We start from the raw sequence: 20,830 nt of genomic DNA, 5'->3' as shown, positions 1-20,830 counted from the left end.
GTCTAGAGTTCAGTAAAGGGAAGAATTATGGCTGCAGGTCAGGAACTCCACTAATACGCAGGCGTGTTGAGTTGGGAGCTTTTGGGCATTAGTGGTCTGAAAGCACTGACATAATTTCATTTATATGGCTGTCAATGGGCTTTACGATGGTCAAAAGTTGATTCAGAGGCTGTCAAAAGTAAAATTGTTGATCTAATATTGCATATATCCTATTAATTGGGAAATTAAGAGTTTTCGGCACACCAAAAACACTGATCACAGGTGATAAAACAAGTCTGTAATGCATAGGCTCAGACAAATACTGAACATCTAGAACGTGTTTCTGTATCAAATCGGCACACTTTCAGGTAGAGCAAAAATCTTACAGAGTATGGGAATTATTGAATCGTGCAAATGCGGGAAATGTCAGACACTTTCAATCAGATGCTCCTCTGAAGAATCATGTTGTGAATCATGATCATGAGTCATGCCCTAGTTGCACATGAAAAGTGATGGGAGTAGTCAGAAAGTGCTGGAGGATGAAGAAAGAGAGCTCGAGAGTGAAGTTCAAATGCTGACTACGTTCTCACCTACATACACCTGCAATGCCATCACACATACAGGTATTTGAGGGGCGGCCACCAGTCCGTTTTGAAATGTTTCCTTTTTTGCCGCTGCCAGTGATAACCACAGTGAGGTGGTTCGAGGCTGTGCAGGGGCCTGCAACAACTGTCCTCGCATGAAAAATGACAGGAGCTCCAAATATGCATTTTTTAATTTCCTGAGCCATGAAAAGGGCCCCGAGAGAAGAGCACTGTGGAAATGAATCGCTCCGTAGGGACGATCTAGTTTCAAGTTTTCAAAGTTTTAGTTTACAGTGGGCCGGATCACTTGGCCGGAGCGCAGATATGTGATGACATGACATCAACGACGTGTTCGGCATAAAAGACATAAACATTAACAATCAGTATCCATGATCCACGTCACAACTGCGGCTGAGTGCGGTCACCAGCGTCCTCTGTTACACCTGTGAACACACCCTGACGGGGATGTCAAGTTAAACCACCAGAGGTCAGCAAAAACAAGATTATCAAGAAGTGTGAAGTTGGTCTTTTAAAGGACAAGCAAATTCCGCCTCATGCTGATTTGCCAAACATCTGATCTCAGGTATGTTATTTCCTCTAGTCTGAGTTTATGAACATGAATTTTTCACTCTAATTCAAACATTTACAACTCATGCTTGATGCATCTTTTCCTCGCTTTGGATCAGCTTGAGTGAAATCGCCACTAATGTTATCCGCTCTCGTCTTTCCGCTGACTCTACAAGCAGTTGTGCCACATGCAAAAAGCAAATCCAGTTTTTCAGACAGCTTACTACCGTACCCGCTTAAGTGAGAGGCTTCAAATTTACACTTGCATCAGCCGACCAAACTTCTGTGGTAGAGTGACAGTGTGGGGCACCGCAGAGCTGCCAACACCGTCCCGAGAATTCAACCTGCCGCAGTTAACGTCCTGTTGATGTTTAACTAATCTCTGCGGGAGTCTGTGAGAGAGAGTCTGCTGCAGTTTCTCCTGCATGTGGGTCAAGCTCAGTCCCATCAGACGCTCCAACAACCCGACCAGGTCTCAGCGCTGCACAACAAGTGTCCTTTAAGTTTGAAGCAGAAAAACAAGTCCCACAGTTCAGCTCAAAACGTCCTCTCTCGAAACTCCACCGCTCAACTTACCAACCAGTTGGGATGCAGGGCAGGTTGATCCATATCTGACAGTGGGATTTTTTTTAAAGCTGAGCAGGAGCCAAGCTGCTGCTGCTGCTGCTGCTGCTGCTGAGACTCAGGGTCAGAGAGGGAAGGAAGGAGGGGCTCGACTCCGCAGGGAATTAGCCATCACATTCCTAACATGTCATGAGCGGACAATGAAAAAAGGTGAAAGTTGTGCTAAAACAGCACCGCTCCGCTGGCTGGTGATGTCATCCACTCCTCCATATATGGCCGAAGAGGCCCTGCCCTTGTTTGGACACTGAGGAGGAGGGGTCCAAACCACAGGGGGGAGGAGGGGGGGGGGAGGCTTTCAACAGCTTCTCCCTCCTTATTTCTCCCTGTTCTGGTCTCCCTCTGGGGAGGAGGGACGACCAGGCAAGCAGGTGACATAACACATGAAGCCACTTTAAATCTCTCTCTTTTATTTTTCTTTTTCTTTTTTTTCTTTTCCTAAAATGTTGCTCCACTTCGACCTAACTGTCTCCTGTCCGTCTCGCAGCCCGCGGTGTTCCCATAGAAACCAGGCGACAATGCAAAGCGAGAGTTTTTTTTGTTTTGGAGAGGACAATGCCAGCCTCGCACAGCCTTTCTCATTATAATCTGTATCGTGCAAAGGGAGAAGACATGGATATAAATTCTCCATAGCGGCTGGATTGTATGTGTGTGAGATCATAGCTTCAGACTGCAGAGGAGGCCTGTGGTTTGCATCGCAGAGGCTCCTAAATGAGCCAAATATGAGCAGTGCAAAGAGCTTACAGCTGCAGACGCTGCACTGCTCCCCATTACTGCAAAGACATGGTACACATAAATATAACCCGGATGTGTGAGCACTTTACATTCATTGCTGTGGCTCACATACTTGCACTCGTGTTGGCTTGCCTGTGATCCTGTAAATGTGGTGTCGATTGAAATCCACTCTCGCTGAATAAAGCTTCTGAAGTTATCTACCATTATTTTTCCAGTGACATGGCTGGTGGTTTTTAAAAATTCAGAAATAGAAACAAATGACGACATGTTGTAGAAGTTAAAGTGAAACTCTCGCCAAAAAGCAACCAAGGCTTTATTTATGATTGAATATGAGTCAAACATTCGTGTAAATGCGTAATAACGACGAAAGAGGCGCTTTTGAGATTTAGCGTAGTTTCGTTTTTCGGGCAAGCTCATTTTAAATGGGGTGCAGGGGCACTTTTACGCTAGCATCAAAATCACTATTTTCTTACTATCTTAACGAGGTTGAAGCCTTCCTGTTGTTAAAGGGAGAAAAACATATTTTTGAGTCTCACTCCCAAATTTGTCAGAGACGCATTGGAATGGCGTCTTACAATCCCAAAATGAGGCGAGTGGAATGCGACTCAAAAATCGACTTTTCTTACAAGTAGGACCTTTAAACTTCCATTTTCGCAGCCCGTTCTCGATCTCAATGCGACACCGTAAGTGCCCTTCGAGCGTCATCTCTATGTTGGCCCTTCTAGCGTAGCAGCATAAAGAGTCAGGAGGAGGAGTTCGGGGTGGTTAGACCCAAGATTTCACCCAGGAGAGAAACCAAAATGTCAGTTCCGTAACAAAATTTACTTATTTTAACTCCAGCCAGGAGCTTTAAATGTAGTTTCGGTATTGAGCTGAATCAAACTGCGACTGTTTCACACCGTTAGCAGTCTAAAATTGGTGTGTGAAATACTACTGGGCAAGTTTTGAATATTTTGAAAGCGTAAACCTAACGTTGCTTCTTTATTCCTGCTAACCTGACTGCTGAGCGCGTGCAAAAGTCACGCTAGAGGCGTTAGCGACAGCATAGGGCTTCAACTGATGATTAAGTTGGGACGGAGAACATATTTTTTTACACCAGTGAGTGGATTTGGATATATAAACCTTGCAAAGTGTCTTAACTGTTAAATGTATGTTAATCCTCGCGCTTTCCTCCGACATGCAGCTGATATCGCTCCCCCTCGCTCTCAGCACGCTCGGCGCATGTCATTATAAACTCGCTGGCGGATGATGGCTGTGCAGAAAGCCTCTCTGTGCTCGGGTCTATTCATAGCCCCGGCGCTGACAGAAGCCTGTCAGAGAGGGAGAAGAGAGCCCCAAACACTCATAAAACCGAGCCGGGCTGAACCCACAGCGCAAAAAAACACGAGAGCAGGAGATGCTGATCTGCAGCTAATTATAGTCGCAATAATTAGCATCCTTATTAACATTCTGAACAGACGAGTCAACAAGAACGCTTTGACACCGCGGAGGCACATTTGTTGTCGGGGGGGGGGGGGATAAAAACAGGATTTTCTTTTCGGGCTGCATTTTTACATGAATCAGAACGATCCACCGCCACGAAATTACAGAGAAACAAACCTACATTTTTCCGAAGACAGACATGGTTTACTGGGTAAAAATCGTAGCTTCTCGAACCACACAAACCCCTGCCAGACTGGGATCAAGCACTTAGAAAGTCACCGCCCCCGATGAAAAAGCGCCCAAACTTGAGCCGAGGACACTGTTGTGTGTCCTCGTGCAACCTAAAATTGAAGTCTAAATGCCGCTAATTGAAGCCGGAAATACGTTTAGGGAGAAGCATAATTTCAGAGGAAACATTCTGAATGGAACCAAATGCAACTGAGTAGGATTCTGAGGTGCAGCAGGGTTCTGAGTTAATGAAAGCAGTCCTCTGGCGTATTTGTCCGTGACAGCTGTTTTTGCAAACAGAGCGTCTAATCGTGCAGCGGGATCTGGGCTGGGAGTGACATCACCCGGTGTGTGTGTGTGTATGTGTGTGTGTTCAGGGTCGACTCATTCGCTCGTGATATCACCTGCAGTGAATCTGCAAGCTGACTGCAGCCGACAGGAATGTGTTATCAGAGCGAGCCCAGAGCCCGAGAGCAGGGCCGGACCACAACAAAGACGGGAGGAGTTGGATGTGGACTCCCAACATCTCCGCACACTCTAAATTGACCCCAGAGCTGAATAGAAAACCTCTCCAAACTGAATAATCCACCAAGAACCTGTCATTAAAACAGTTTTAACATGAGCGACGAGACCTCTCGTGACCTGCAAATAGCGCCAAATCAGCATACTGAAGTACAAATACTAATAAACCCTGTGAATCTACTCCGCTACAAGTAAATGTCCTGCACGTGTGCAAGTATTATCTGTCAAATACGCTCATAATATCATAAATAAAAGTACTAATTGTGTCTCGCAGGAGCAGGGAGGGTGGACCTGAATGCTTGAGACAGCAGGGAGGACATGCAATAGACGAGGCTCTGTAAAGACCACAGCAAATGCCAGGAACAGGAAAACATGGAGGAGCACCAGGAAAACAGATCAGCAGGATAACGGCAACTGAAGAGAAGACACCGCAAAACCCAGAACACATATAACACAAGTACACTGAAACTAAAGTGACAGGACCATGACAACTCTTGAGGCAAAATGGTTGTTTTTCTGTTATATATGATGTTTGGATCAATTTCAGTAACATTCAAGTACACAGAACTAACACGTGTCATGTTATGTACATAAAAGTAGTAAGACATATATTCCTTCATAACTTTTAGGCCCAGATCCAGAATTTCAGAATTTCTCAGGGCTTTTTAGAGGTCCAGGTCCTACCTGACTTAAAGTTGGTGTAGAATTTGTACATTTTTGAATTTTGTGGCCACCAGTGATAATACCGTTTCAGTAATAAAGCAGAGAAAATGTACATCCCTTCTTCACGACTACACACAATTTTCGAAATGTCCAATTTTTCTGCGAACTAAAGTAATTCAAACGCTCCTGTGGCTCAGAAACCTGCAGGGTTTAACTGAGTGGTGGCGGGGCTTTGTGCTGTGCGTGCTCGATGGTCTGATATGACACGACTCATCACCCTTTCCCATCATCCGAAACCTCCACGCTCTGGGTCTTATCTGACCGTTCGACCACGCGAAAACAAACACGCGTCGTCTAATGGTTTTCGAGGACAATGAGTTTTTCATCGTACATTTTTTTGGGTAAACGCATGAGGGTTTCTTAAGAACAGTCCAAGAATTTGGGCCTCACGTTCATCACATACGGTGGGAGATGGCAACGGCTGTGTTTTCATGACAGCAGTGTGTGTGTGTGTGTGTGTGTGTGTGTGTGTGTGTGTGAGATCTCAGCAGATCTGTGCTAACTTGACTCCACTGGGCTCAGATTGGCATCTTGCGTCCACCTCTGCTGTAGATGCATCACACCAGTTTTGATGTTTATAAATGTGTTCATCACGTTCCTCTCTTTCACTTTCCTGGCTATTGAAACAGTCTGTAAATGTGACTCATCATCACTTTAAAACATAGATATTGTTTGCAAACAGCTGCCTCTTTACACGCCAAACACCTAACGAGCCAATACGCAGCGACTTAAGCAATCAAATCCAACGCGCATTCTCCTTTTAGCTCTGTTTTTGGTCTCCACCAGCTCCTCAGACAAACATCTTGCTCTTTAGCTGCTAATTGCTCCCTTATGTTCACCAGCGAGGCTCTAACTGTGTCGGGCTGCTGTTCGCTGCCGAGCAGGTGGTGTACAGCGGGTTTATCACTGAAAGCAGCCTCGTGAGGCAGCTGGAAATGAGGACGATGAAAAGACTGAAAAGAAATATGTCAAGTTGCGGCTGTAAAACCAAAACTAGGAGTTAAAAATAATGCTAAATTGCTCTGTGGATTGGAGGGAAACGGCAGATTCAGATGGTGATCAGTCGTTTGATCCATTGTTGATATAAAAACAGATAGTTTTAATATTTGTTTCTCAAATTACTTTTAGATTTTTTCTGGATTGAAGGTAATGATAACTTTTCCTCCGGCACCTTTTTTTTTTTTTTTAAATGAGAATATACATTTGTCAGACGTTTCTTAAGATTTACTTATACTTTGCAGGAACCAATCGGCGATGAGAGCTGAGAGTAAAAGAAAAACGAAAAGAAGAAAATCCTGAGTAATGGATTGTCGGATGTTGGTAAGCAGTCCCAGCTGGCATTTGACTTTTTCTGCAAACCGTGTGTAAGATCAATGTGTACATTTTATACATATACATATCACATCAACAGCTCTACAACACGTGTCATATCATCTTTAGATTTAATGCATGTGACAAAACAGCTGCTCAAAGTGATGTTTCGACACGTGTAAGCATGAAACCACTGGATATTTTAAATGAGACACTGAGATAATTATGTGTTTGTGGCGAAAGAATGAGGTATTTCAGGACAAAACATGATGTCTTCCTAACCCTGACCAAGTGTCTTTTGTGCCTAAACCTAACCAGAGCGCAAGCACGGCATTGTCACAACATAAAACTGATAATTGACCTTGAAGAAACATAAAGTTCCAACATATTCGTTGTCCGCAGACATGTAGATTGCCAACATTTACCGTGGTGATTTTTTTTTTCCGCTGTGGATTTTTTCGTGATAGTAATAAACACACACAATCATTTCAGCCTCACTTTTGAACTTTCGAGAACCTATTTTGTTGAATAAAAAAAGTGTCAATGAAGTTTTTATACGATAACTGAAAAGTTTCAGATGACGCCAAGTCCTGATCCTCAACGTGATCAAACCCAGAATGATGAGACCCATGACTGGTAACAAAGCGAGCATGGAAACACACTCTAACACACACACACACTAACACACACACCCACACACAGACTGTGGCCTCACCTCTCCCTCTCCTGCTCCAGCAGGTTGGTGAAGTCGTCGCTCTTGTTCATGAAGTCGGTGTGCTTGCGTTTCTCGTTGTCCAGCTCCATGACGGTGCGGCGGTGACATTTCTCGGCCAGCAGCAGCTGCTCCAGCATCCGTCTGTACGTCTCCTTCTGTTTTTCCTCCAGACGGTCCAACTGACGGGAAACGCGTCAACACTCATTATCAACGACCAACTCACACTCTGACACCACATCTGCCGGGCCATTAGCCACGCTCAGGGTGATGTTGTGGGGTAACAATGAGCAGAGAGACTCTCTCCACACAATTATGAGCTTTATTCACACTGTCCACAGCCTGCAGACCTCACTGAGCATAGATAATCATATTTTCAACAAGAAACCCAAACAAAAGATATGATTTTAGGCCCTGATTTCACTCCTCACTTACATTAGCTGCTCTCTGAACTCTTAAATCAGTTTGAACAAGTTTTGATTTATTTTACTATTAATTTATTAGATTACTTTTTTGTACAGTATATGTACAGTATATTTAACCAGTAAAGTATTTAAACACTAATCCTCATTTTGGTAATTGTCAAAGAGGAAGAAGAAGAAGAGGAAGACAATGAGGGAATTTAGAAATTAGAAAATAAATAAATAATACATGAATCAATATGGCCCTACAAATTATAAAAACAAATAGGCATTTAATAACATAAAACATACATTTGTGACATAAATATATATAGGCTATGTGACATTCGTTTTTAACTGGCTTCTGTATTCATTAGCCTTTTTATTAATTCCCCTTTTATTCCCCATTTTATTTAGCATTTTATGAATTGTTTTAAATGTAAATATTTATCTAGATATCAATTTATGTCACATTCCACAAATTAAATTCATATTTTCAATTTTGGCAATATTATTTAAGAGCACATTTAATCGCATATTATTTTATTTATTAAAAATCTGTTTATTTCTTTTGATTTTTGCACTTTATGTCCTAGATACTTTACATTGTATGGTTCAAACTTCTAGGCTGCTTCTGGTATTTTTTAGATGCATTGTTTTTCTAACAGTGTTAAAACCGCATTTGTTGGCGCGCAGGTGGTCGAGTGGTTAGAGCGCATGCCATAAAAACGCAGCCGACCCCGGTTCGATTCTGGCCGGAGGTCCTTTGCTGCATGTCACCTCCCCCTCTCTCTCCCATGTTTCCTCACTGTCTACTGCTAATAAAGGTGTCTATGCCACAAAAAATCTTTAAAAAAACCGCATTTGTTACTTTAATTTGAAGTACTCGTCCCTCACTTGAGCATTTCCATTTTATGCCACTTCCTGCCTCTACTCCACTACATCTCGGATCAAATATTGTACTTTTCACTGTATCGTGTTTATCTCACAGCTTTAGCTACTAGTTACTTTTATCAATTTCAAGCACAAAACATGACACTAATGCAGCATGTTTTATACGTCAGCATATATTAAACAACCACACATACATTTGTTAATTGAGCTCCAACTTGACCAAAATATCTGAAGATATGGTTGAAGGGTAAACGATATTATTCTTTGTTTCTTGACTCCCCACTGAGTCTTTCAGTCAGTAATCCCAGCTGACACCCTGCTGTATTTTCTTCTGGTCTCACCTCGGCCATGGGTTTCTCGTACACGTCCTCGGTGCTTTTGTTGCTGACGGTGAACAGATTGTCTCTCTGCAGGGCCTGCAGGGGTTTTGTGGGGACGAAGGAGCCGTAGTGAGCCTCCAGAGTCTCCGGTCTGGTTTTGTCCGACTTCAGCAGGCTGATGATGTCCTCTCTGGCCTGAGGAGACACAACAGAGAGTTTGATGCTGCGCAAACACTTTAACTGGGGAACATTAATGCCACGTTGTGAACAGTTTTGTGTGGAATGTAGTTTAGTGGTGTTTGTTATCTTGTTGATGAGGATGTTTTTTAAGGATGAATACAGTGAATAAGTGAACCTTTGATGAAACCACATCAACAACTGAAATACAAGGGAGACTTACTTAGTTTACTTAGTATTATTTAACTCTTTATCACATATTCTACATATTTATTATCACTGATGTATTACCATGGTCTGGTTTGGCCCAGTTTCTTTCTTATAAACAAAACCAAAAGAGAAGAAAAGAGACTTTTGATGATACTGACGGTTGTTTGTCCACTGAAGTTATATGAAGGAGAAGAAGAAGAAGATAATGATGATGTTGATGATGATGATGATGATGACGATGAAGAAGATGTTGATGATGATGTTGATGATGATGATGATGATGATGATGATGATGATGAAGATGTTGTTGATGATGATGACGATGATGATGAAGAAGATGTTGATGATGATGATGATGATGATGAAGATGTTATTGATGATGATGTTGATGATGATGAAGATGTTGATGATGAAGCTGCTGCTGCTGCTGATGATGACGCTGTTGTTGCTGCTGCTGCCGATGCTGCTGCCGCCGCTGTTGCTGCTGCTGTTGCTGATGCTGCTTCTGCTGCTGCTGCTGATGCAGCTGTTTTTGCTGCTGCTGCCGCTGCTGCTGCTGCCTCTGTTGTTGCTGCCGCTGTTGCTGCTGCTTCGTTGCTGCTGCCGCTGCTGCCCTGCCGCTGTTGTTGCTGCTGCTTTGCTGCTGCTGCTGCTGCTGTTGCCGCCCGCCGCTGCTGCTGCTGCTGCTGCTGCTGCCGCCGATGATGATGATGAAGATTAAGATAGAGATGATGAAGAAGAAGAAGAAGAAGATGATGTAGAAGAAGAAGAAGAGGAAGAACAACAACAAGAAGAGATAAAGAACACCAAACAGTGCTTTTGAAATAAAACTTTATTTCAAAAGCACTTTAGCATTAAAAAAAACAAAAAAACACACAAACCAAGATGTTGAAAATGAGCAATAATAGAATCCAATAGTAATAATCTATTCAAAAAAGTATACCAGCACGAAAAGCAAAATCCAGTAAAATAAAAAATGTATATAAAAAGAGGAAGAGGAAACACTGTAAGCTGTCCAATAAATGTAATCACTTTGATTTATTTGTTTTGGAAAAGCATGAACACAAATAAATAAAGATCAGCAGCTGCCAGTGGCTTCAGTCCTCAGTTATAGATATTTTAAAATCCATATCAAAGGTCAGCAGAAGAACACAGGTGTTTTACCCTGACACTATTTTGGATTCCTTGTAGTGTATTCAATGTGGACTCTGGCTCTGTGAATATTTTCACAGTGTTGCTCAGACATCAGCTGACTGAAGGAATGTGATGCTGTTCCCATGTGCATCCATAATACTAACTCATCACCTCATCGCCAACATCACATGACTGAGTGTGGCAGGCAGGATAACGCCAGCAGAGGGAGCTGTTTCCCTCCTTCTACTCCCAACTGTGTCTGCTCTCATACAACACGGCTGGGACACACATTCCTGCACAGAGGCACCAAACATCAGCAAGCCTAAATCCTGACCCTAAATCTACAGGCATCTGAGAAAATGTGTTTTTTATGCACAATCTATATACATGTGATCTCATACACAACACGGGTCAAAAAATAAAATCTTAATAATGTTTTGGGGGGTTTTTCTGTCACTGTATCTCACGAAAAAGATAAAGACGATGATTTGACAACGATCGAACCAATAACTAGACTTAAATTCATCATATAGTAACAAGAGATGAGGTCGAGGGAAAATCAGGCTGTGGTGGAGCACAGGAAAACAAGAACACAGGAAGGGAACCTTCAAAATAAAACCGGAAATAACTGGGCCAAAAACCCAAACCATGACTGCGTTGGTCCGTCTCTCAATATTTTTCTGATTTGCTGTCTGTGTCTCTCAGCTCCAGGCCTGTTGGCTCTCAAGTTAAATCTTTAAAAACAACTCAACAGAAATTCTCTGTAGCTCCTCTCAAACAAACGAGGTGGAAGAGGTGAATTTGTTGGGGGACTATTTTCAGCAGCGGATGAATCCACATGTGGTGCTGTAGTGAGCATGAGTGTGAGTCAAAATAAGTTGAATTTAATAGTTTTTTTATTCGCTGTTGGACGACAATGGAGCTCTGAGAAGACATACAGTACTTGATAGTAGATCATTCACTGTGAGTCTTCTTGTTGGGATTTTTTGGCAATAAGAGCGTTAACAAAAAAAAAAACCTTAACATTTGATGCATTTGAAAGTCATCGGTTGAAATAAAGCAGGACAAACAAAAGCATCTCTTCCTGTGTGAAATATCCCTCCATGTGAAGCATTTGTCCGTCCCGCCGCTACTGGAAAATATTTCACACGCCCCAGCAGATGGAAACAGATGGAAACAGAGGGTGAGGCAGCAGCATCCTGCCTCTCTGGAGAGGGCTTTATAAATGTGCCTCCATTTGAAAATCATTATCAGCCTGGAACCCAGCAGCAGCCGGTGGGCTGTTTCCTCACCGGCAAAGGTTATTATCGGAATCCATCACACGCTCAACATGAGAAAGTACGTCTCGGCAAAGTCATGACAAACTCCTCTGTTTTTTTATATTATTTGAGCTGCAGGCGCCGTGACATCATCACGCCGCTTTAAGGTCAAAGAGGAAGATGATTGCCTGGATTTTTCTGGTAAAGACAATAACATTTCCCCTCATCGTCAGCTGGCATGCTAACCAAGCTGCTGAATGAAGTCCTTCATCACTTCCATCATCAAGAGCCACCCCTGAAGCTGTTTATTGAGTTATCGATCAGGTTCAGTGAGTCAGCATTCACCCTGCCAGCCTCTGGTAGCTCTCTCTTTAAGTTTGAGAAACTCACTTCTGGCCGTTGGAGAGTTAAGGTTCCTGCCTTTCCGTCAGAGTTGATGGACAGAGTTTCCCGGATGTATAAACCTTAAATGTAAAGATGGCGACCGCATTATCATCACCATCTTGCCCCTGACGTTCACATTCCCCCCCGACGCAGATTCAAAACATGACCTCCGTTTTTATGCATTTATCTCTTTTAAATAACTGTATACATGTTCTGTGCTTAACGTTCATTCTGTTATGCGACTCCATGTTTTGTAATGACGAATAAATAGATAGATAGAATTACTTTAATGATCCCAGACTGGGAAATCATGTTACGTTGAACCTAACATGATTGGCTGATACCTTTTTGAGGTTTTTCCGCCAAAACTGGAGAAAAACAACCCAATCGCCAGAATAAATGTCGGCGAGAAACGTTTCTGCAAACCGTGGATGTGCCGCAGCTTTATGTTTCTTTAGGATACATTTTTCTAATTTTATGTTGTGACAAGGCTGTGTTTATGGTCTAGTTAGGATTAGACGCAAAAAAAACAAACACTTGGTTAGGGTTAGGAAAACATCACGTTTTGGTTTAAAATACCTGGTTCCGTCTCCTCAAACATGGCTCGAAAATATCCCGACGGCTCATTAAAAATATCCAGTTGTTTGGCTTGGTCCCCGCTTCATGACACATTTTGTAGGAATTTTAATATGGTACATATGAAATGTACACATTTTATATATCTAAGGGGTTTGCAGAATGTATATTGGCAACAGTGTATTTGGGTGACTAGGCTGGAGAGGAATATCTGACTCTTTAGCCTCTATATTCTCTACTTTGTTCACCAGCTAATCTCTGACTGTGTCTGAACATCAGTGTGGTTGCTATTCCTGTGAAGTGAACTCTGGTCCGTACCTGCACTTCTCCCTCCATGACTCCCAGCAGGTGGAACAGGTCCTTCTTGGACAGATCGGGCAGCGGCGCCTTCCTGCTCTCTGCTGGTTTCTGAGGCTTCTTCGCTGACCCGGACACCACCGTCCTCCCGTCTTTATCCTCTCGCGGGACCTTCATCTTCCTCTTTGTGAGCTCCGGTGTGTTCTCCTCCTCCTGCTTGATGAAGCCTTTAGCGGGCTGGATGTGTCCGTCATCTGGACCCTCCACGGTGCAGCTCCTGGATCGCATTTTTCACCTGTGTGTGTGGACACAAAATGGATGCCAAAGAATTGAACAGTGGTCCTGGAAAAACACAATTCAGATTATTTTCCCCCATCCCAGCCAGCCACTGGTTTGAGATTATTTCAGGAAACTCACTGGTGGAGAGTTTTGAGCAGTCCTGAGCCACATTCTTAATGTAGGAAACAACCAAATTATTCATTATCCTTCCCACAGCTTCCATATCTTCTTATCATTTTCTCCTATACGCTTGATTTTCCAATACTTTTTGGCAGCTCGGCCTCATATTCTGACTGTTCCTAAAGCCTTCCACGAAAGCGCGAGTGATGACAGCGGGACCTTGACAAGAAAATGAAGCCGATGAAATGTTAGACATGATGGATTACCTTCCTTACCTATCAAAGTTCTGCGAGATGTTTTTCGTCAAATTATGCTGAACCAAGAGATTCCTGGAAGGTAAATCTAAAGAAATAACAGCCTGAATCTGGAACATGAGCTGCGGTTATGTAAAACAGAGAAGCGCCTCGTAGGTAGAATGCACAAAGGCACCAGCATGATTCAGTATAGCAGGCCGAGGCTTTCCTTAAAGGCTGGATTCACAAAATCTACCACCAAAGTCGGGGTTATTTCACACGAGAGCTCTGTTCGTTTTGCTGTCTGGGCAATGGTTGTGCTGTTTGTGCACCAATCAGTGTTTCAGCAGAAGTAAAGAGATTCAGAGTCTGATGAGCTGGCGACTTGTTCGCTCATAAAACATTCCCACAAGCGTGATGAAGCAGGTTCTTGGGTGTTAAACTCCAATTAAATATATTTCTTCAAACCTTTAAGCCCAGTCCAATAGACTGGACTGGAGATTATGTCCCGTTAAAGACCTACAATTTACTTTTTATCAGCTACCGGAACCACAGTCTTTCACAAACCACTGGTGGAAGACGTATTCAGATCTTTTACTTCAGTAACAGTAGTAACTCCACAGTGAAAAAACACTAACGTATCAGCATCAAAATGTACCAAAATACCATTACCAGCTAGAAGTGGAGCTAACTTCTATAACTTTATATACTGCTGAGTAACTTAGCCTAATGTGTAATAACATATAGAATGTACAGGTTGATTTATATTTTGAAATAACCATCAAGGTAACCAGTGACTTAAAATGTATGTTGTGGAGGTAAAAAGAACAATATTTGGCTCCAAAATGTTATGCAGTAGAAATGCAAAGAAGCAGGAAAGACTAGTGGTATTACAGGAGGATTAGCATCATATCATGGGGGATTTCCTATAAAAACAAATGTCACAAGACCACATTTTAAGAGGCATTGTTTGATGATGTGCTTCCAGTCAGGGTGAGAATGAAAATGTACTCAGTACAAGTCAACACACTGACTGACACGAAGTCAGTCAGACAGTTGTCACTACTTCATACTTTCGCTTAATTGAATTTGTAGATGCCTTGGAACACAAACAAGCGATGATGAAATCGACAGCTGGGCAGGCTGATATGGGATGGAGGTGTGTGTGTCCGTGTGTGTGTGTGTTTGCGGGGGGGGAGGGGGGGGTCCTGACAAAGGAACAGGTTCTGGGCTATTGGATCTGAATGAGGCCAAAGTTCGCCGAGGCTGCAGGTCTGGATGAAAGCAGGCCGTGACTCAGCCACAGAGAATCCTGGCAGTGAAGTGGTAGCAACCACGCTCCTGCTGCCTGTTATTAATAGTTGTTTCAGGGGAGATGCCAAAATCTGCCACGTGTCAAAATCACACGACGGTCTACTTTCTGACGGTGGGATCGGTGAACTGGAAGAGTCACTGGGAGAACTGGTGGGAAACGCTAAAGCCAAGACAAGCCTGGACCGGCAGCTGGAGGTTTGGGCTCTGAGAGGGTCTAGACGAGGGTCTGGACTCTGAGCTGTCCAGGAGCTTTTATACTGGCTAATACACTCAGATATACACAGAAGCTTATTGTTTCCATGGCAAAAAAAAGAAAAATGGATCACTTTCACATCATCATGCAGAAGGTTTATCATTATAACAAGTTGCTTTTACATTTTAACAAGATATTAGATCTTAAATTTACATTGCATGAAATGGTCACGTTTATGTTTTAATTGCACATCGTCCCCTTATAAATAAATTAAACATTTCAGGTTGAAATTTTTTACGCTTTAACTGCGTTATAGAACGAAGCATTACATGTTATGGTGACTAAATGTTATGATATAAAACATTTCACATTATGACAAGATGTTATGTTGTTATGTTAGAGTAATGTTTTCATGTTACAACAGGAAACATTTTATATGACAACTTTATGAAAGATAGCCTCACATCATAAAGTTATCAGGTTATAAGGTGAAATATTTTACAACATAACAATTTAAGTTATGTTAAAATACATTATTTGTTTAGTAATAATTTACCGTAACAAGATGATATCTTGTTATAATGTAAAGATGTCTAGTTAAAATGTTAAACAATTCATGTTAGAACTTTATGCTGATGATACTGTACTCAACAGTTCAGCACCCACTCCCACCCCCAGTTACAACTTGCATTTAACACGGTTCAAGAACATTTGTATGATTTAAAACTTGTTTTAAATGCTGACAAAACTAAAGTCATGCTGTTCTCTAATACAAAATCCAAACCACAAAATCTGCCCTCCATCCTCTCTTCTCAGGGTTCGAAGATTGAGTGTGTTTCCAACTACAGATATCTTGGTATATTTATTGATGAATACCTCTCTTTCGCAAATCATATTCAGCAGCTGGTAAAAAGATTGAAGCTGAAACTGGGTTTTCATTTTAGGATCAAATCCTGCCTTTCTTTTAACTCAAAAAAGAGACTGGTTGCTGCCACTTTTATGTCGGTTCTGGACTACAGTGATGTTGTATATATGCAAGCCTCGTCTCAAAGCTTGCATGCTCTTGACACTGTATCATGGAGCTCTGAGGTTCATCACTGGTTTTAAAGCGCTTACTCATCACTGTACACTGTATGAGCGGGTTTGGATGGTCCTCCTTATCAATACGCAGACTGAGACACCTGCATATTCTCATTTACAAGGCAATCTTAGGGTTTTCTTCCTTCTTACCTTTTGTCCTACATTAACCTCACTCACTTCTTCGATTTAGCCTTTAATTAGCCCTGATATCAACTGTAAGCTTCTTCAGTGGGTCGGTGTCAGTCTCAATGAGTTCCTATACTACTAGAGTTACACTGTGCTGCCGACAAGAAAACAATCTGTTTATTCTGATAAATACTGCATTTCTCTAACCTTTGTTTTTGTTTTCTGTTCCCACAAGCTGCAAGCTGTGTCACTCTCTATAGCTTTCTCCTCCCCTCCTCTTCTCTCTCCTACTTCTCTTCCTCCTCCTCCCCTCTTTCTTTCAGGCTCCCTTCTGATGGACCACGGGCCCCTGGGACCATCCACCATTTCCGGGCTCCTGCTGCCTTGAAATACTGACTGATCTGGATCGTCACACCCCGGGCTCTCCTGGATCATTGCTCTCCTCTGCTTCACTATCTCCTCATATCTTTATTTCTGTAAATCTTGATGCCTCTCTCTGTCTATTACTAATTATCTTGTGTGGCCTGCCCTCTTCCAGGTCAACATGGTGGACAGGAGGTCGTCTGGCTCGGGCTCCACTTGGTGATGCCTCGTCCTGCTCGGTCATCTCCTGGTTCCACTAACATTGCATAACTTGTATCAGATCTTCTGTCGATGTACCTGTAAACTGTGAATTGTTGCTCTTTTCTGTACACACAACATCTATTGCATGTCTGTCCGTCCTGGAAGAGGGATCCCTCCTCTGTGGCTCTTCCTGAGGTTTCTTCCATTGTTTTTTTTACCCTGTTAAAAGGTTTTTTTTTTCCATCAACATGTGAAGTTTTTCCTCACTCGAATCGAGGGTCTAAGGACAGAGGATGTTGTTCACTGTACAGATTGTAAAGCCCACTGAGGCAATGTGATTGTGATTTTGGGCTATATAAATAAAATTGATTTGATTTGATTTAACCGAAGTAATGCTGGGACGTACAATCTTCGGTCTCAGGATTTGTTCTTGCTGTCTGTCCCAAAAGTCAGAACTGAACTGGGAAAGAAAGCATTTAGGTTTGCTGCTCCCTCTGCCTGGAACATGTTACAGAAAACTAAATGAGTTGGTCTCATTGAACATTTTTAAGGGGAAATTGGACGATCTGGAGGCAGAAACATCTGGTTGTAGATGTTTTGCCTGAGGCTTTTATTACTGTAGCTGACCTCTAAATGTGGCTGTTTTGGATGCTAAGTGTCTTTAATGTTTGTGTCCAACTTGTGTTTGCGTGTATGTATGATTGTGCTGCTGCATGTCTTGGCCAGGACACTCTTGTAAAAGAGTTTTCTAATCTCAATGAGTCTTTCCTGGTTAAATTAAAAAAATAATAATAAAAAGAACAATAAGTTATCACGTTATAACATGAAACATTTCCTTGTTCATATATAACACAACTCTATGTTATAACATCAATATTTAACATTATAACTAGTTATCTTCACATGATAAGATATTATGTCGCCAAGTTATAACGTAAGACATGAAGACATTATTTGATATAATGTGACAAGTTTGCATTACGCAAAAATGTGAAAATAAGGTCAAACTTGTTATGACAAATAAACTGTTCACTTTATAATGTGAAATTGCTTTTAAAACAATACACTGCTGAAGAAACACACAGCAGTGACGGAGGAAGTATTCAGATCATTTAGCTAAAGAAATAGAGAACTTGAGCTTTTGTCCAGAAGATTAAATGTTGTGTTTAACAAATGTTTTTTTTAGTCTGAGAGACAGTTTTTGAAATGACATAATTAAGGTGTAAGTGATCCTTTAAAGGCCACCATCTTTCTGCAAGTCAAAAAGTGAGTACACAGTCTGTAAAAAGAGACAGCTTTCTTCCAGCTTTCTTCCAGGTTGCCAAGTGTTACGTTAAAGTGTTTTTTCAGGTTGCATTTGAACCAGGTCTCCACATGCCAACACGATGTTGCACTGAGTCCCAGACACGCAAACGGATCTGTGTAAACAGTTTACCTTCACAAGAGAGGAGCTCTGAGTCATTTCACAGAGTGACCTTATCAGCGTTACGCCGTGATGAAGAAGAACAGTCAAGCACTGATGACAGCTTCCACTTTGAGGGTTTGGACATCACTAACAGTCCACTCTGCTGGTGCAAACACACCCGAAGACCTACATGACGTCTTGGAAACGGAGGTACTTGAGAAAACCAACAGTTCCTTTAATGTTTTGTTATCTCAAAGCAACACTGATCCAGCTTAAATTTAAGGCTGGTGTCGGGTTGCAGGGATATGAAATGGTCAAATGGGATCAGCTGGCCAAACCACAGGAAATTAGAGATTGTTGTGCCCAAACCTTTAAAAAGATCTGTCTCCACCACAACATCCCAGATCAAGCTGCTGCACTCGATTGCAGTTTGTTTTCAGATCGGACACGGTGCAGGACTCCAGGAAGATGAGGAGAGCTGGACTATGTGTGTACGTCATTGATGTTTCCCAGTTTGGTATAAAAAGAGCTTGACTGGTGTGCAGCCACCTGACCTCAACTCCATGAACTTCAAAACTGTCTGTGCGCCAGATCTTATCACCCAACACCAGTGTTTGACCTCGCTAAAGCAAATCCCAGCAACCAGGTTCCAGCATCTTAAACCAGAAGAGTGGAGGCTCTTGTAGCAGCACTTGGCCCCATGCCCATGGTTTTGGAATCGCAAGTGTAATGTTCTCGTGTCCAAGGACACGACCGACCCATGATTATAATGTAGTTCACTATCTAAGCTTTTGATAAAAGGGCTGTAAGCATGCACTGACCAACTCGACGTGTACATGTATTTTGAGGCTTTAAAAGACTTGTTTACATTGTGATTTCTGGCCACCATCGCAACCTGACGAAAAAAAAAAGAGGTTTCCATCCGCACGTCAAACTTCTATGGGACAAATGTATGTAGACCAAAAATACAACCCACTAAATAAATTGTAGATTGCATCTTTCATCCTCCAAGGGTAAAGATATTTATGGAGACGCGATGAGGCTAAACTGGGCTCTCTGATTTACGCTTCAGCCCGGATAAAACCTCAGACAGCTGTGGCCTGTGGCCGACACACGAGGCCTACAGTGGATAAGTGGTAGAGGCGGTATGTTGGCAGCGGGGTGTCTTACTGGTTGGAGTGGGGAGTTCATGCAGTAATGAGAAGGTCACAGGTTTGACCCCCCGAATCAACAAGTGTCTCCGAAGAAGAACATTGTTCCTAGTGAAATGTCCGTCTGGAGCTGTGTTTTAAGAGATAGTTGTTGGTTGTTCCTTCTCACAGGAAACTTAAATATGTTTCCAAATCAAATTGAGTAAGAAAAGGCTTGCTAGCAGAGTTGCTCTGGCAACAGCACAGTCTGTCAGCCCAACACGCTGGTCCATGGATGAGTTGTCAATAAATTTGCCTAGACATGTGTTTCCAAAATGACATCACTAACAGGTCAAAATGCAACTTCACTTAATATCAAAACACCAAAACAGTTATAACCTATTGTTCCATGACTCAGTTAGGATTAGCATGCTAACTGTAAGCATGCTCACATGGTGTTGTTAGCTTTAGCATGATGACATTGCGACATTCAAATGTTACGTTCAGGCGTTATGTTAACATACGACTGTTAGCAGTACAAACGTATCCTTGTGTCGGTTCTGCTTGTGTTTTGTCCAAGTGGTGTTGCTGTACCAAGATGGAGGGCGCCCCTCGCCCATCCGCCCCTCAGATCGGGTAAAGAGAGAAATGTCAATCATCCACCCAACTGTCCGAACATAAACACTGAAATGCATCGCTGTCCTTCGGCCCTGAGCTGGACGCTACTCAGCAGACGCAGCTGTTTGTTTGGGGAAATTTTAAAAGGGGGTATTTTTAGGGTCTCCCCACTCGTGTCCAGGGTCCAACAAGGGGAAACTCCAGGGCTATCACTTTATGATCCATCAGCAATCCCGCGGATGCCTGAACCTCCATTTTACTTCACAGCTGCAGCTCCCACACTCGTCCGCAACACGGCTCGTCGTAAATAAACCGCTGCCGACTGTTTATCATGCTCGCCTAAAACCCCTCTACAGTCGTTAAGTAAACAGAGGTTATGTACGGTCAGTCCCTGTGACAAAAACATCCACTGGATCAGGTTTCGTTGTGTTTGTTTCGGCTCATATTGTAATGATGTTATGAGCCCGTCGTGGGGTAAATATAGGTCATTAGCATCTCTGGACTCCAGCAACACGAGCAGCTAATTTCTGTCATTCCCTGTTCATTATCTCATGGTTAAAAGCAAAGGTGGCATCTGCAAAACTGGCCGACATTTAGCTACGAGTGTATGTCAGCACTGGCGACAATTAGATGATTTACATGGTTTGATGGCATCAAATGCTCACAAAGGTGGGACTGCAAAGGCAGCAGACTACTTTGGCAATGTTTGATG

The 20,830-nt window shown here is 42.5% G+C and overlaps 1 protein-coding gene across 6 annotated transcripts in view; it reads right to left on the bottom strand.

Annotated features, from left to right (window-relative positions):
- The window catches only part of filip1b (filamin A interacting protein 1b), a 46,352-nt gene that overhangs the window by 9,441 nt on the left and 16,081 nt on the right, over window positions 1–20,830 (bottom strand). For 4 of the 6 annotated variants that reach the window (XM_030405271.1, XM_030405269.1, XM_030405267.1 and 1 more), the window contains exons 2-4: window positions 13,078–13,351; window positions 9,041–9,214; window positions 7,408–7,586 (exon numbers count right to left, since the gene is read on the bottom strand). In XM_030405271.1, coding sequence (XP_030261131.1) covers window positions 7,408–7,586; window positions 9,041–9,214; window positions 13,078–13,344 — 620 coding nt within the window. In that variant the 5' untranslated portion in view covers window positions 13,345–13,351. Of the gene's footprint in view, window positions 1–1,362; window positions 1,383–1,706; window positions 1,969–7,407; window positions 7,587–9,040; window positions 9,215–13,077; window positions 13,352–20,830 lie in introns of those variants that run through there. The other 2 variants (XM_030405272.1, XM_030405273.1) reach the window with 2 other exon arrangements.

The sequence above is a fragment of the Sparus aurata genome, chromosome 22 (assembly GCF_900880675.1).
Source record: "Sparus aurata chromosome 22, fSpaAur1.1, whole genome shotgun sequence".
In the NCBI taxonomy this organism is placed as follows: domain Eukaryota; kingdom Metazoa; phylum Chordata; class Actinopteri; order Spariformes; family Sparidae; genus Sparus; species Sparus aurata.
The sequence above is the reverse complement of the archived record's forward strand: the minus strand, read 5'-3'. Positions and strand labels throughout refer to the sequence as shown.